We start from the raw sequence: 12,643 nt of genomic DNA, 5'->3' as shown, positions 1-12,643 counted from the left end.
AAAACGTGACTACTTACGACGTGACCGGATAATAAAATCAATAATCCACGGGATTGATATATGGATGAGATATATATGCAATATTAATTGGTAATGGTCATAATTCATTAGTTCACTGACGTTGTGTTATATTTTCAGGAGTTTTCTAATGTTAAAAAAGAAATCCATTATTTTGCAACTGTTCAAATTCTCAACGAAAACACATACCATTCAAGCGACAAGAATCATTTCAAGAATGTGCTCTACTAAACAATCGGGAAGTATGTGTTTATTGCATTTTCAACTTCTGCCTTGCAAGTTGATGCGAATGTTAAAACTGAATTAAAGAAACTTGACTTTTCTCAACAAAAAGTGTTCCATCAACTCAATAATGGCTATTGGTGACTGAATTTCATTGTTTCAATCCTTGAATGGTTTCAATATAGATTTGTCAAGTCCTTCGAAATAACTTGCATTACTTGATCACATCATCGATACCTTGTCATATCTATGGTTATCAAGTCCCTTCCCTTTATAAATTGCTTTATTTCTAACGGACGGTGGAAGAATAGATTATCTGTCACGCATAGATCATAATTCTATAAATGTAGTGACACCTTACGTACGATATACATTGTGATCAATGTTCCCTCAAAGCTGCGCAAATGCGCAGTGCTAACGTGGTCTCTGCGCACAGAAAATCTAAGTTGCGCACAAAATATCCGAAGTGACGACCTTTTTTTTAGTCGTTACGCACTGTTGTGCAAGGGTCTGCGCAGTGAGTTGGTGAGTGTGCGCAAACTCGTCGAAAATTAGAGGGAACATTGATTGTGATATTCCTGTCATGGCATGCACATTATAATTAAGTCTATTAAACAAAATTTTTGAGATTCAAACATAATTCATTACGTTTGTGTTGGTCATTCTTTCGATTGGACACCATAGGCCTACCGTTACTTGACGAAAATTATTACGTTTCACACCACAGGTTGTGTGGCAATTCATTTTTCTGTATACGCTATATAGTTAGAATCGATATAATATTTGCGATTTCAGTACAAGTAAATGAGAGATATTTATACCATTACTTTTTTGAAGTTAAATTATGGGCACAGGCGCTGGAATAAGGTATTTCGCGCATACCTGTTGGATATGCCGCATAGCCTACCCACAATTCTGTTACGCACTGCCTAAACTTGCTGGTGAATTTCATCATTTAGAAATAAGCGATGTATTCCCGCTTACATTCATCTGCTGTGTGAGCATATCAGCAACATATTGATCGTATATGAGTAATTAGAAGATAGAAGGCGAGATGTCGCTATGCTGATAAAAATCTTTGTTTCTCATTAATTTGTCATAGCATAAGCTATATGCGAAAGTAGGGCTTATACTGACATTAAATACATCATTCATGACAGGCATGGTACGTGTGTCCTTCCTTAACCCTAATAGATGGATACTACCTTGGCGAATTTGAAATTTTTTATACTTCTTTCTTTCAATCCCCCTTTCTTCTTGGCTGGGTATACCTGCTTGACACTTGCTTGATAGTATCCTATTGTACTTTTGTCACCGTATACGTATCTGATGGTAGATATGGTAGATACAACATTATGACGTCAACCCTTTGTGACGTCATCAAACCCGCATAGGCCTACCTAGTGAAATTCATGGTAATGTGGCCATTGTGAAATTGTACAATCTGTCAAACCATTATCAGATACTGAAATCAGTGAATCTTTTCTTTTATTAATGTTCACAAAGATCTTGAATAATTCAACGTCTCACTGACACCAATCTACCATTCAGTTTTGGAACGTATCCATCTAAGATGGGACTTGTCAGCAAAAGATATCGAAAACCAGACGGAATCCTTGATCACGAAGACAAAAGCGCTTTACGACGGCATTGGAAAAATTGACGTTGCTGCGGCCACTTTTGAGAACGTCATTCTACCGATTGCGGAGAATGACTGCTCCTTCAGTGTTGAAAGGTAACAGTGCCATATTTAGTATGATATATATATTCTGTTTTCACTTCACTATGACCTACGATTATTTTTGCAACATCTATGTTTTCATTAGTAGAGGCGCCTAATTAAAGTAGCCTACTCAGTGTTGGCTCTCAAGTAATTTCCAAAGTTTATACTCAATTGCAAGTAGGAGTACAATTTCCAAGACATATCAAAACTATTTCAAGTAGAAGTAGAAATAAAGGTCTCATAAGTAGCCTACTCAAGTAAGTATTTAAAAAGTTTGTTTTTTCGATGGGTCCGCATACTTGCACCAGTGGATCAGAGCTGGTTAATTTTCAGAATTACTGACCATATTTACGTCACTAGCGCACTACAAATACCGATACGTGGAATTCTTGAAAATATATTCAGTTACCGTGATACGGGAGCTATTTCCCGCAGTTCTTATGATAATTTTACTGAAAAACGATGAAAACTTGTCCCAAAACTACTTAACATTTTTCAAAACCGGAAGCGTGAAGAGTGAGCAGTTTCGCCAAAAAAAAACTGTCACTTGACAAGCTAGTGGGCTACTCCCAAACAGTAGAAGTACATCGTTACTGAACTGTGATTATTAGGGTTGTTCAAAAATACCTTTTTTCTGGATTCCTGGGATTCACTGATTAAATTGTTAGGTTGCCTAAAAAAACTGTACACCAAATTTGGCTCGATTCCACTGGTAGATGTGAATGCACAGGACTTATTATAAATTTTTTTTTGCTTCACTATTTACTGTCAACCCCATGAAAGTGTCGAGTTGTCTACAATAACGATGCAAAACAAATTTGACGCAAGTCCAACCAGTACAAGGTATTTGAGTTTTTTATTAATATTTCTGGGATTACCGAATCTGGGATTGCGAATCCACAATTTTCAACTGCAACAACTTAGCTTCTACTGGTTGGAAGTGAGCAAAATTTCATTAAAAACGTTCTTTTAGACAACACAACAATTTCATGGTGTTGGCAGTAAAATTTGAAAAAATAATTCAATAATTTTTTAATATATTCAAAATTGTCAAACTCTACCATCTACCTCTTGGAATCAAGCCAGATTTGGTGCGCAGATTTTTTTAGGCAACCTAACAATCTAATCAGTGAATCCCTGCAATCCGGAAAAATATCTTATTTTTGTCCTAGTGATCACCTCTGTTCGTTAGTGGGTCTTGAACGGAGGTGCAACTAGAATAATTTCATGGGTAGTAACGACAAAATGAAAATACACATTACAAAGTAAGGCCAACTCGGGCATAATTTATTGAAAAGGTGCGCACCAACGTATTCAAGTTATGAAACAGCTTTGATCTTATCCGTCATCGGTATACCGTCTTTCAGGAACAATTTAGACTTCTATCAAAGCACTCACCCCAACAAGGAATTGAGAGACGCAAGTACGGAATCCGACAAGAAACTGTCCGAGATGGAAATCGAAATTAGCATGAGGCAGGACATATTTGACAGGTAACGAAAAATTACTAGCCTCAAACAACAGCCATCTTGACGCCCGCATCAGTCAATGCACCAAACTGTGTTAGCAGGATATAATTTATAATATTTACCATTCATTCATATCAAAGTGGTCTCTGTAAGGGAATAAATACTCTTGTATTATCTAGGATTGCCGCGGTGGAGGAGAAGTCTCGTGGGTTGTCAAGTATGTCCAAGGAAAGCACGAGATTTTTGCAAAGAATGGTAAAATTGGGAGAGAGAAACGGGCTGCGTTTGCCGAAAGATGCTCAAGACAAAGTCAAGGTATCGTCATTAGACGGCGTAATGTATATACGGTATAGGTGTATATAGGTGGTTTGTTGCTATCTGCAAATCGAGTTGACTTGATATTGAAGTTGTTGAGTTCGGAATATTTCAAATCCATATTATTCATTCTTTAAATCAGTCTAAAATACCATATCTTAACAGCCCTTAAATCAGTGGTTCCTGTTGCTTTTACAGAGAGATGTACCGGTAGCGCTTTTTCTTTAGTCAATATTTTTCATCATGCTCATTCTGAAGGCTAGTTAGAACATTGCATGGGTTTGATAGCGATTTATTTCAGGGTTGTAAGTAACCAAGTCACCAGATCAGAGTACCAATTCAATCTTTCTTTTATAGTTTTGACTCAAGTCAGGTCGAGTCATTTTCAATTCATCGCTGAGTCAAGTCCAAGTCATTAAGTAGAGGTTCAAGTCCGAGTCCAAGTCGTTGTGTTGACTGCTCAGTTTCCTATTAAAGTCATGTTTAACCTACTTTTATAACTCTGATTGGTGATATCGAATGGTTCGCATTTGTAATATGCTAATTTTCCTCACTTTTACCAGTTTTTTTTTTGCATTTTCAAGTACCAGGACCAATAGACGAAATCCCAATGTGTGGTTACTTTTCTATTCTTCGAAATCATAGTGAAACGTCGGTCTTGGTCATCTGAGTCTCGAGTCATGCGTAATGACTCGAGTCCAAGTCGAGTCAATACACAGATTGACTCGAGTCGAGTCATTTCCGTATTTTGAAAAAATGACCCGAGTCACCAGAAAATCATGACTCGGAGTCATTACAACCCTGGATTTCGTAGCGAAAATTGGTTATACCATTTCAGTGCTGACTTCCTTCAGCAATGCCCAGCAATGTAGTAGACGCCAACAAACTATGAAATTGCTGACCCCACAACAGTGGCATATTTTGTTTGAAAGAAAAATTTAATACCTGACTAGAGTGGCTTCCTTCATTCCCCGATATGACTGCGTCATTATAATCACTCGTTACAGGCTATCAAGCAAAAAATGACCAAGCTGGAAATCGATTTCTCCAAAAACCTAAACGAAGAAAAATCCACTCATGCATTTGAAGAAGCTGAACTTGACGGTCTACCGCAGGGTTTGTATATACCGGCAGTGGCGAGAGGAACCAATGACAAGCCATCGTCATGTTGCAGATATCATAAACACGCTGGAAAAAAGCGAGGACGGCAAACGAATTTTATCCCTGAAATATCCTCATTACTTCCCGATCATGAAAAAATGCAAGGTGGAAAGTACCAGGCGAAAGATGGAGTTTGAATTCAACTGCAGGTGCAAAGAGGTAAGGCTCTTCAAGCCATCAATAACATAAACTCTACTTGGGTACTGGAACTTCATTTATTGCCCATTCATCTTCATAATTTTGATTAGGAGTCTTGGGGTTCAAGTACTTTCAACATATAACCCATTGCTCACAATTGTATTTTGTTACATGAAAATGAATTCTATGTCTATTTGTTTGCAGCTCGATCACAGGTTCTGAAATTAATAATATAAATTTTAAATAATGGAAACTGTGGTCAACGATTGTTAACCTACTGCAAACGATATTTAATCAGTGGTGTAGAGGCAAATTCCAACTTGCATACGGTATTGAAATTGCGCTGAATTGAGTTTTAAAGGTTAAGATGGTGTCGATACACCAGGCACAATTCCCAATGCATTGAAATAACGTGACAAATACAACCATGGCCAAAAGAGAGTGATAATTTTCAAGAATTTGATTTTCTGAAAATTTCAAAAATGACTATGAGCTTCTCTGATTCCACAGTTCTACGATATATTGTCCATGGACATATGAGTATGCGCTGCTACCGCATGTGGTTTAAAGTTAGGCGTAGTGTGTAGTTAGGGTCAGATATATTAGAGTTGGGGTAAGGGTAATTGGGGGAGGGTTAGGATTAGTTTTGGGGTTATAAAGTATGATGCTCGTAAGTGTCGCAAGATTGACTGACAGGCAACCATAGATATAGATCTGCATATGATGTGGTAATGTACTGCTATGCAGAAGAATCGTGCAATACTGATGGAATTAGTGAAACTCCGCGCCGAGAAGGCGAAGATCCTCGGTTACAGCACCCACGCCGCGTTCATTCACGACATGAGAATGGCAAAGAGTCCAGAAAACGTCAGAAGCTTTCTGGAGAGCTTGGCCGGTAAATCACTGGTTCCGTGTATAGCGCGATCGTGTGTCAATGTGAGACCGCGTTTTAGTCAAGCTGCAACCGCTTGGAGTTTCCGATCGGGAGGAGATGCTTCGGTTGAAAGAAGCCGACTGCAAAGCAAATGGTGTCGATTTCGATGGTAAAATCAACATGTGGGATTTAAGGTAAGACTGAAATGAGATCGTGACAACTGACCATATGGGTCGTACCAAATCCCTCTCAAGACGGTAGCAGAGTTGGTGGTTTTAATTCAGAAGTACGTGTGCAAGTAAGCCACTTGCGGAGCTATTGCGAGCGTGCTAGACGTGCTTGAGCACTCCTAAAAGGTAGAAGTACTTCATTTCTGACCACCTCTATCAAAGTAGATTTCGGTTGTGGTGAATTTAATAATAATAATTTGTCAGTGTCGTTCTGCAGTATAAGTTCCTGCCATGCTCTTGTACTTCAATTCATTGTTTTCATTTATAAAAAAAATATGTATATGATTAGATACTACATGACGAAAGTGGAGGAGACGAAATATGCAGTAGACCAAGAAAAACTGAAACAGTACTTTCCGCTTCATGTCGTCACCGCCGGCCTTCTGGAAATTTACGAGGAACTGCTCGGACTCAAGTAAGTTTGTGCTGTTAGATTGCTGATGGGGGAAATACTTACTTTTGCTTAAATTTCATTGTTGTAACACGTCGCAAAGATTTTGGCTCTAAGACATGAAATTGTAAAATCGACTTTGTAAGTCAGTCTATAAATGCCTACCATATTTTGTCTTGAAAGAGACAAGTCGGCTGCACTGAAAAATTAGTTGAATAAATAATTGTATAATCATACTTAAAGTGGAAGCAAATGAATATAGGCATAGCCCGAAAAAAAAATTAATGTCACAGATTGGAATCGTTCATACTTCAGTGAATGGAAAGCTTTAGTTTGCCTTGTTGGTGTGTGTAGTCTGACGTTTTTACCTTAGCAATGCTGTTATGATACAATATACTTCAAAAGTTTTCTTTGTTGCCATCATTACACTGCGAATTTCATGGTCCGTATTTTATATTGTTGCATGGTACTTTACCAAATGGGTTCAACTTGTTCGTCTATTTGAATCCATTCACTGTGCTGATAAAAAGAGGCAAAGGTCAACTCTTTGAGTTAGAATAAATGCAAGCCTATTATTACAATCAATGTGGTGATGAAAGTAATGTTAATTCTCTGTTTTTGTGCTTGAAGATTCGAATTCAGGCAGGATACCTTGGGATTTGCAGTTTCCCATCTTTGAATTTGCCATACAAACCATCTTTCAAGTTCCTCAATGGAATTCATGATCTTTGAGACGAAGGATGTTGATTTCCTGTTTTAAAAAGGTTCAGCCAAGTGGAAGGGGTGTCGTTGTGGCACGAGGACGTTTCCATGTACACGGTGACGGAAGTGGACACTGGCGAAGTTCTTGGCGTCTTTTACCTTGACCTTTTTCCGCGCGAAGGAAAATACGGCCACGCGGCATGTTTTGGCATACAGTCGGGATGTTATCAAGCTAACGGTACAGGACAACTGGGTGAGTATTTGCGATAATGTTTTGTTTCGATATCCCTAGCAACCAAGTGCTGTATCAGTGTATCACGCCTCTTCATTGCCCGCCCATTATTTGATACATTTGGGGGCTATCCTCATTGAATGTACCGGTATATTTTATGTATCATGTATCTTTTAATGTGTTCTTCCTTTTCTACTATATTTATAGGTCAGGATGGGAGTCTGATTAGTTGGCTTCACTAAGTTTTGTCAATTCCTTCCTCTCCTTTCATATTATTGCCGTCTTGTGGTGTTTGATCGATCGAAATTCTTGATAAAACTGAACTGAGATGTTGTGATTGTTTGATAACTGTGTGCTGGACTATGTCTTAGTTTCTCTGTTTGCAATCAGTGGTTCTCAATTTTGTTCTTATCCAATGTAACACCCATGGAATATGTTAATGGTTAATGGTTACTCGTCTTTCAAGAAATTACTGGAAATACTTCTGATTATCATTGGCTCCCTTGCAGCTGTCAATAATATAAAAAACCCAGGATACAAAACTCATGAACTAAGATGTGGAGTTATAATTCCTATATTTTATTGTAAAGTTGCCAGAAACAGCGATCTAAAGTATCTCCAAAAGGTGTCAAATTACCCATTTTGAGCTTAACACCCCGGCAATATAACACGGACTGGCATCGGTTACCAAACGTGTTTATTATTATTGATGGTATGCCTATATCTCTCAAGATTAGTACCGGGCAGCGAATGAATACTATTTCAGTTTCCGATGTCTTCAACAGAATGGATGCAAAACTCCAATGCCAATACTTATAGGATAATTTTGATTTGGCAAGCTGAAAACCTCGCTGTTTTCTTACAGTCGCTGCTGCTATGGTGGCTAATTTCACCAAGCCAACTGCGGATGCGCCGTCTCTGCTGACTCATGACGAAGTGGAGACCTTCTTCCACGAATTTGGCCATGTCATGCATCAGATTTGCTCGAAAGTAAGTCGTGTGGTGTCTGCATAACAGAAGTAGAAATTATGTCCTAATTTTCTAATGAATTACCAGTGAATGCAACCTATTTTTCATCGATTGTTTCATTGGGGTTTGCGACTTTTCACAGACAGAGTACGTGTTATTCAGTGGTACACATGTCGAAAGAGATTTTGTTGAAGCCCCTTCGCAAATGCTTGAAAACTGGTGCTGGGAGCCCGAGGCATTGAAGAGGATGTCCAAGCATTATCAGGTATGCAGTGGTTTTTGTGCCGTGGTTAATCAATCAAATATGACTCATTAAACAATTTTTTGCGGGAGAGTGGTTGCAAGCTGAATCATCCCTCTTAGCAGGTCAAGTAGATTTAGAATCAGAATTTTCGATATGGTCGGCTGAATATTTTGAAACCTAAAATGGTCGTGAATGAAGCACTAATATCAGCTAGGTACCTAGTTCACCTCCTTTTATCAGTATTCGATATGGACATTCTGTCAATGTTGTGAAATGACCACACTACATCCGAGGCTGTTATTATTAAGACAAATAATGAGGGATATCAGAATAGTATTATAGGGAGCCTACAGAATAGGACGTTCAAACAATCAGTTATTTAGTAATTATCACAAGAGATTGTAGCGTTGATAGTAATCAACAAAGTTAACTTGCAGAGTTCTGTATTTTGATTTGTAATATTATTGTTTGGGAAATTGTTAAAGAGTTGTTTTATCCTAGCTGTGTCGGCAAATATAGGACCGAATAATTTTGTCTCAACCTATTTGTAAAACATAATAGTTTTTGGTACTTAATGTTTTCCACACGTACTGGATGGAGCTCTAGCTTATCCATGTGAAGCACTTTCACTCGAGCAGTATCAGTTACTAGTTATGCCACTGTTGTAAGGAACTCGAGACGTAGCTGTCCATGTCCATTTCAAAGTTGTTACTTTAAATTCGTATGATTCACTCGTGCTATATTACGTTTGTCTAGGATGGTTCCGAAATCCCGAAAGACATGATGGAGAAATTAATCCTGTCACGCAATGCAAACGTCGGTGTTTTCCTACTTCGCCAAGTGGCATTGGCTACATTGGATTTGAATATCCACACTTCCGACAGCGCCGATGTCACGAAGGTATACTGGATTTGTCTGTTTCTCCCGATTGCTTCTATGTCTCTGGCTGTGGCCCTAGGTCTATGCTGATGCGTGCCGGGATATTTTGGGCATAGAGGCTAGCGAAGGTACATGCATGCCGGCTACGTTTGGTCATCTCGGTGGTGGGTACGACGCTCAATACTACGGATACCTCTGGAGCGATGTCTTCTGTTATGATATGTATTACTCGAGGTGAGAAATTCTTGGTGCTGACAATGATGTTGACTTTCTATTTTGGTCTGCAACAACATAAAAAAACTCGTATGAATTTGATTGCATTATTTAATTTTCCCGTGTTGACAATTATATTGACTTGATTTTCCGGCTTACACAGCATAAGAAACTCAATAAGCAGACTATGAATTTTATTGAAAGCTTTTTTGGGTTGCCCAAACGTAATTGAACAGTAGACTCTATATTCGCGAGTAATAAATATTCTGACATTCATAGCGAAACTAACATTTATCCTATTGCCAGTTCTACCGCATTTAAACTTCTGGAATGTCTACTACGATAGCCAAGGGGTTTCTTTTATGAGTTTGTATCGGATCTATTTTGATATTTACCAGAGATCATGCAAAATTGATCCTTTTGTTGTAAATGTAATCAATGACTTTGTGACAGTTGGGTGCAATGTCATTGCCGCTGGGTAGATATTGGAATTGTAAAAAAAAATTTGTCGCTTGTGATAGCGACCTTCTTTCACACTTTGGACAGAATAGAATAAGTTGAGAGTTAGTTGATATATTTTGCAACTGATGTATATCATCACTTGATACAACTGTGTTTTGCCACAATTGCCAACATAGGCAAGGATGTCTTCCCGCCACCCTGGCATACCCGTTTTGGGTGCCATGGCAAAACCGCAAAATGTGTGATGCCCCGATATTTAGATTCAAGAAAGAAGGCATCTTCAACTCGGTTGTGGGCAAGGATTACCGGAACAAAATTCTTCGACGTGGCGGTTCCATGGATGCCGTGGATATGCTCAAAGACTTCCTCGGAAGGGAACCAACACAAGAAGCTTTCCTGAAAGCCAAAGGACTTGCTATTTAAATTTGGTTGACGCAATCTCGAATGGTGAATAGGAAATTCTTGCAGTTATCAGATCTGAATACCCCGGAGAAGGATTAATTGTTCTGGTGTTTTGATGCTTTTGTTCGCTACGAAATAGTAAATGTGGTTTTATTGGAATACTAAACTGTTATTTGCGAGTTCAATACTCGTATGTCAGGGACTATATAGCAGGGTAGGACTCGGGTACTTGCGTACAGGCAGCGACTTCAAAGACAGCACTGAACTGATTACTGAACGGATTTCAAATATAGAAAATGTGATTTCGAAACACTATTCGAGGGACAATCTGTGGCAAGATTCGTACAAGCTACCAATGTAGTTGATAGATGGTCACCTGAAATACTAGTTTTCAGGAGTTCTAGTTGGCGGATTTTGAAAAATGTGTAGTTCTAACTGTGCATTAAAAGACATCACCTGACACCTGTCCTCGTTAAGTACGAGTCGTGATGCCGATACTGTGTTCTGTTATGCAATGTTCTTCCAGCCTTTTCTGTTCCAGAGTCGTCACTGCTAACAGTGGTGTAGCCAGGGGGTAGTTTTTGCAGTGAAGACCTCTGTCCCGTTTCTATCTCCAACATCTCTCAAGTCATTTGCAGGATCTAGTTATTTATGGATTTTTAAAGGCCGTCGGTTCTAGTTCTAGTAGTGAGTATTGAAAAGTGAATCGTTCGAGATCTAATTCCGGTTGTGCAATTCAAAAATACATTGGTTCGTACAAGTTTCGCTGTGACGCCATGAGTCCTAGACTTGAGATTTCACATACAAAATGGCAATCAAATGTGATGTTCCTATAACAGAGTATCTAGAGCAGTGGTTCTCAACCGGGGGTCCGCGAAGCAATTTCAGGGGGTCCGCGAGACCTCTAAATTTTCAAAATGATTGGTAACCTAATTTTAACTTTTTATAGCTTGAGAAAGCATGAGGTAGTTTCGCACCGCAACTGCTAAAACTTCATGACTCACATCATCATAATAATCGCCTCACATGAAATATCCTACTGTGCAAATTCATTTTAATTGCCAAATTGCCAATAACCTACTGATACAGACATATTGCTGTTTAGGGGCGTTTTGGTGGGGTTTGTGGAAAAAAATGAAAATATGGAGATAGTAAGGTCAAATAGGGTGACTTCGTTAATGTTTGCAAACCCTTTTCGATTTGAAGTTGTCAGTCTCATCTAATCAGTGTACAGTCGTTTGAAATAAAAATTTCTGAAGTATTTCGTCTTATTTGTCCCGATGAAGGGATTGGAACCTCGCCACGAAATTGATTTTTATCCTGTGATTTACATAACCACTATTCCAGAATAACTTCAAGATGAGATGCCACATAACAATGACTAGGCTGGACGTAATATGTTCATTAACAATATTTTTTGTTCATTTTGGTGCCATAAATGTTGCGATCACACCAAAAGTAGCTTATCGTCGGAAGCGTTCCGCGTTAATATTGCAGTAGCCACCATCCAACATTCCAGCTAATTTTTGACGAGTCATGCGCACATTCACCAAGTCACTGCGCAGACCCTTGCACAACAGTGTGTAACGACTAAAAAAAGGGTCATCTTTTCGGATTTTTTTGTGCGCAAGTTAGATTTTTTGTGCACAGAGACCATGTCAACACTGCGCACGTGCGCAGCTTAGAGGGAACATTGCCTCTATCTTTTTTGAAATGGATTTTTGGCACTCATCGCTCATATCAAATCGAAGACGCGGATCTTCAAGACACGACCACGTACTTCAAGAAATACAGCTGTAAAATTAGCTTTGAAATAATAAAAGTCGACCCAATTTCTACATAAATTGTATGTTAATTTCAAAATAAGTCATTTTGTTGCAGTTTATCACAAGCCTAGAGTTCATATTTGCACAAGAGAGATGACGGTTGCACCATAATAGAGCTAAATTTGAACTAATACTTGAGGGGGTCCGCGAGGGTTCGTGACGGCCAAAAGGGG

The 12,643-nt window shown here is 38.8% G+C and overlaps 1 protein-coding gene across 1 annotated transcript; it reads left to right on the top strand.

Annotated features, from left to right (window-relative positions):
• Positions 1-106: 106 nt before the first annotated feature.
• On the top strand, positions 107-10,810 carry LOC145452113 (thimet oligopeptidase-like). The gene is made up of 15 exons (XM_080330328.1): positions 107-260; positions 1,792-1,975; positions 3,331-3,456; positions 3,612-3,747; positions 4,755-4,863; positions 4,922-5,067; positions 5,794-5,941; positions 6,000-6,114; positions 6,440-6,565; positions 7,306-7,496; positions 8,341-8,465; positions 8,587-8,709; positions 9,445-9,588; positions 9,647-9,801; positions 10,503-10,810. The coding sequence occupies exons 1-15, from the start codon at positions 149-151 to the stop codon at positions 10,663-10,665; spliced, it is 2,103 nt and encodes a 700-aa protein (XP_080186454.1). The 5' UTR covers positions 107-148; the 3' UTR covers positions 10,666-10,810.
• Positions 10,811-12,643: the final 1,833 nt, after the last annotated feature.

This window comes from Botryllus schlosseri, chromosome 12 (genome assembly GCF_051294905.1).
Source record: "Botryllus schlosseri isolate E-star chromosome 12, Bs_hap1, whole genome shotgun sequence".
Taxonomy (NCBI): Eukaryota; Metazoa; Chordata; class Ascidiacea; order Stolidobranchia; family Styelidae; genus Botryllus; species Botryllus schlosseri.
The sequence above is the reverse complement of the archived record's forward strand: the minus strand, read 5'-3'. Positions and strand labels throughout refer to the sequence as shown.

What these genes read in the sequence shown, in the direction of transcription:
- LOC145452113 (XM_080330328.1), top strand. Translation starts at nt 149, where the DNA reads ATGTTAAAAAAGAAATCCATTATTTTGCAACTGTTCAAATTCTCAACG. An exon ending in AGGCAGGACATATTTGACAG is followed by an intron (nt 3,457 to 3,611) that starts GTAACGAAAAAT and finishes TGTATTATCTAG; the next exon opens with GATTGCCGCGGTGGAGGAGA. An exon ending in CTTTCTGGAGAGCTTGGCCG is followed by an intron (nt 5,942 to 5,999) that starts GTAAATCACTGG and finishes ACCGCGTTTTAG; the next exon opens with TCAAGCTGCAACCGCTTGGA.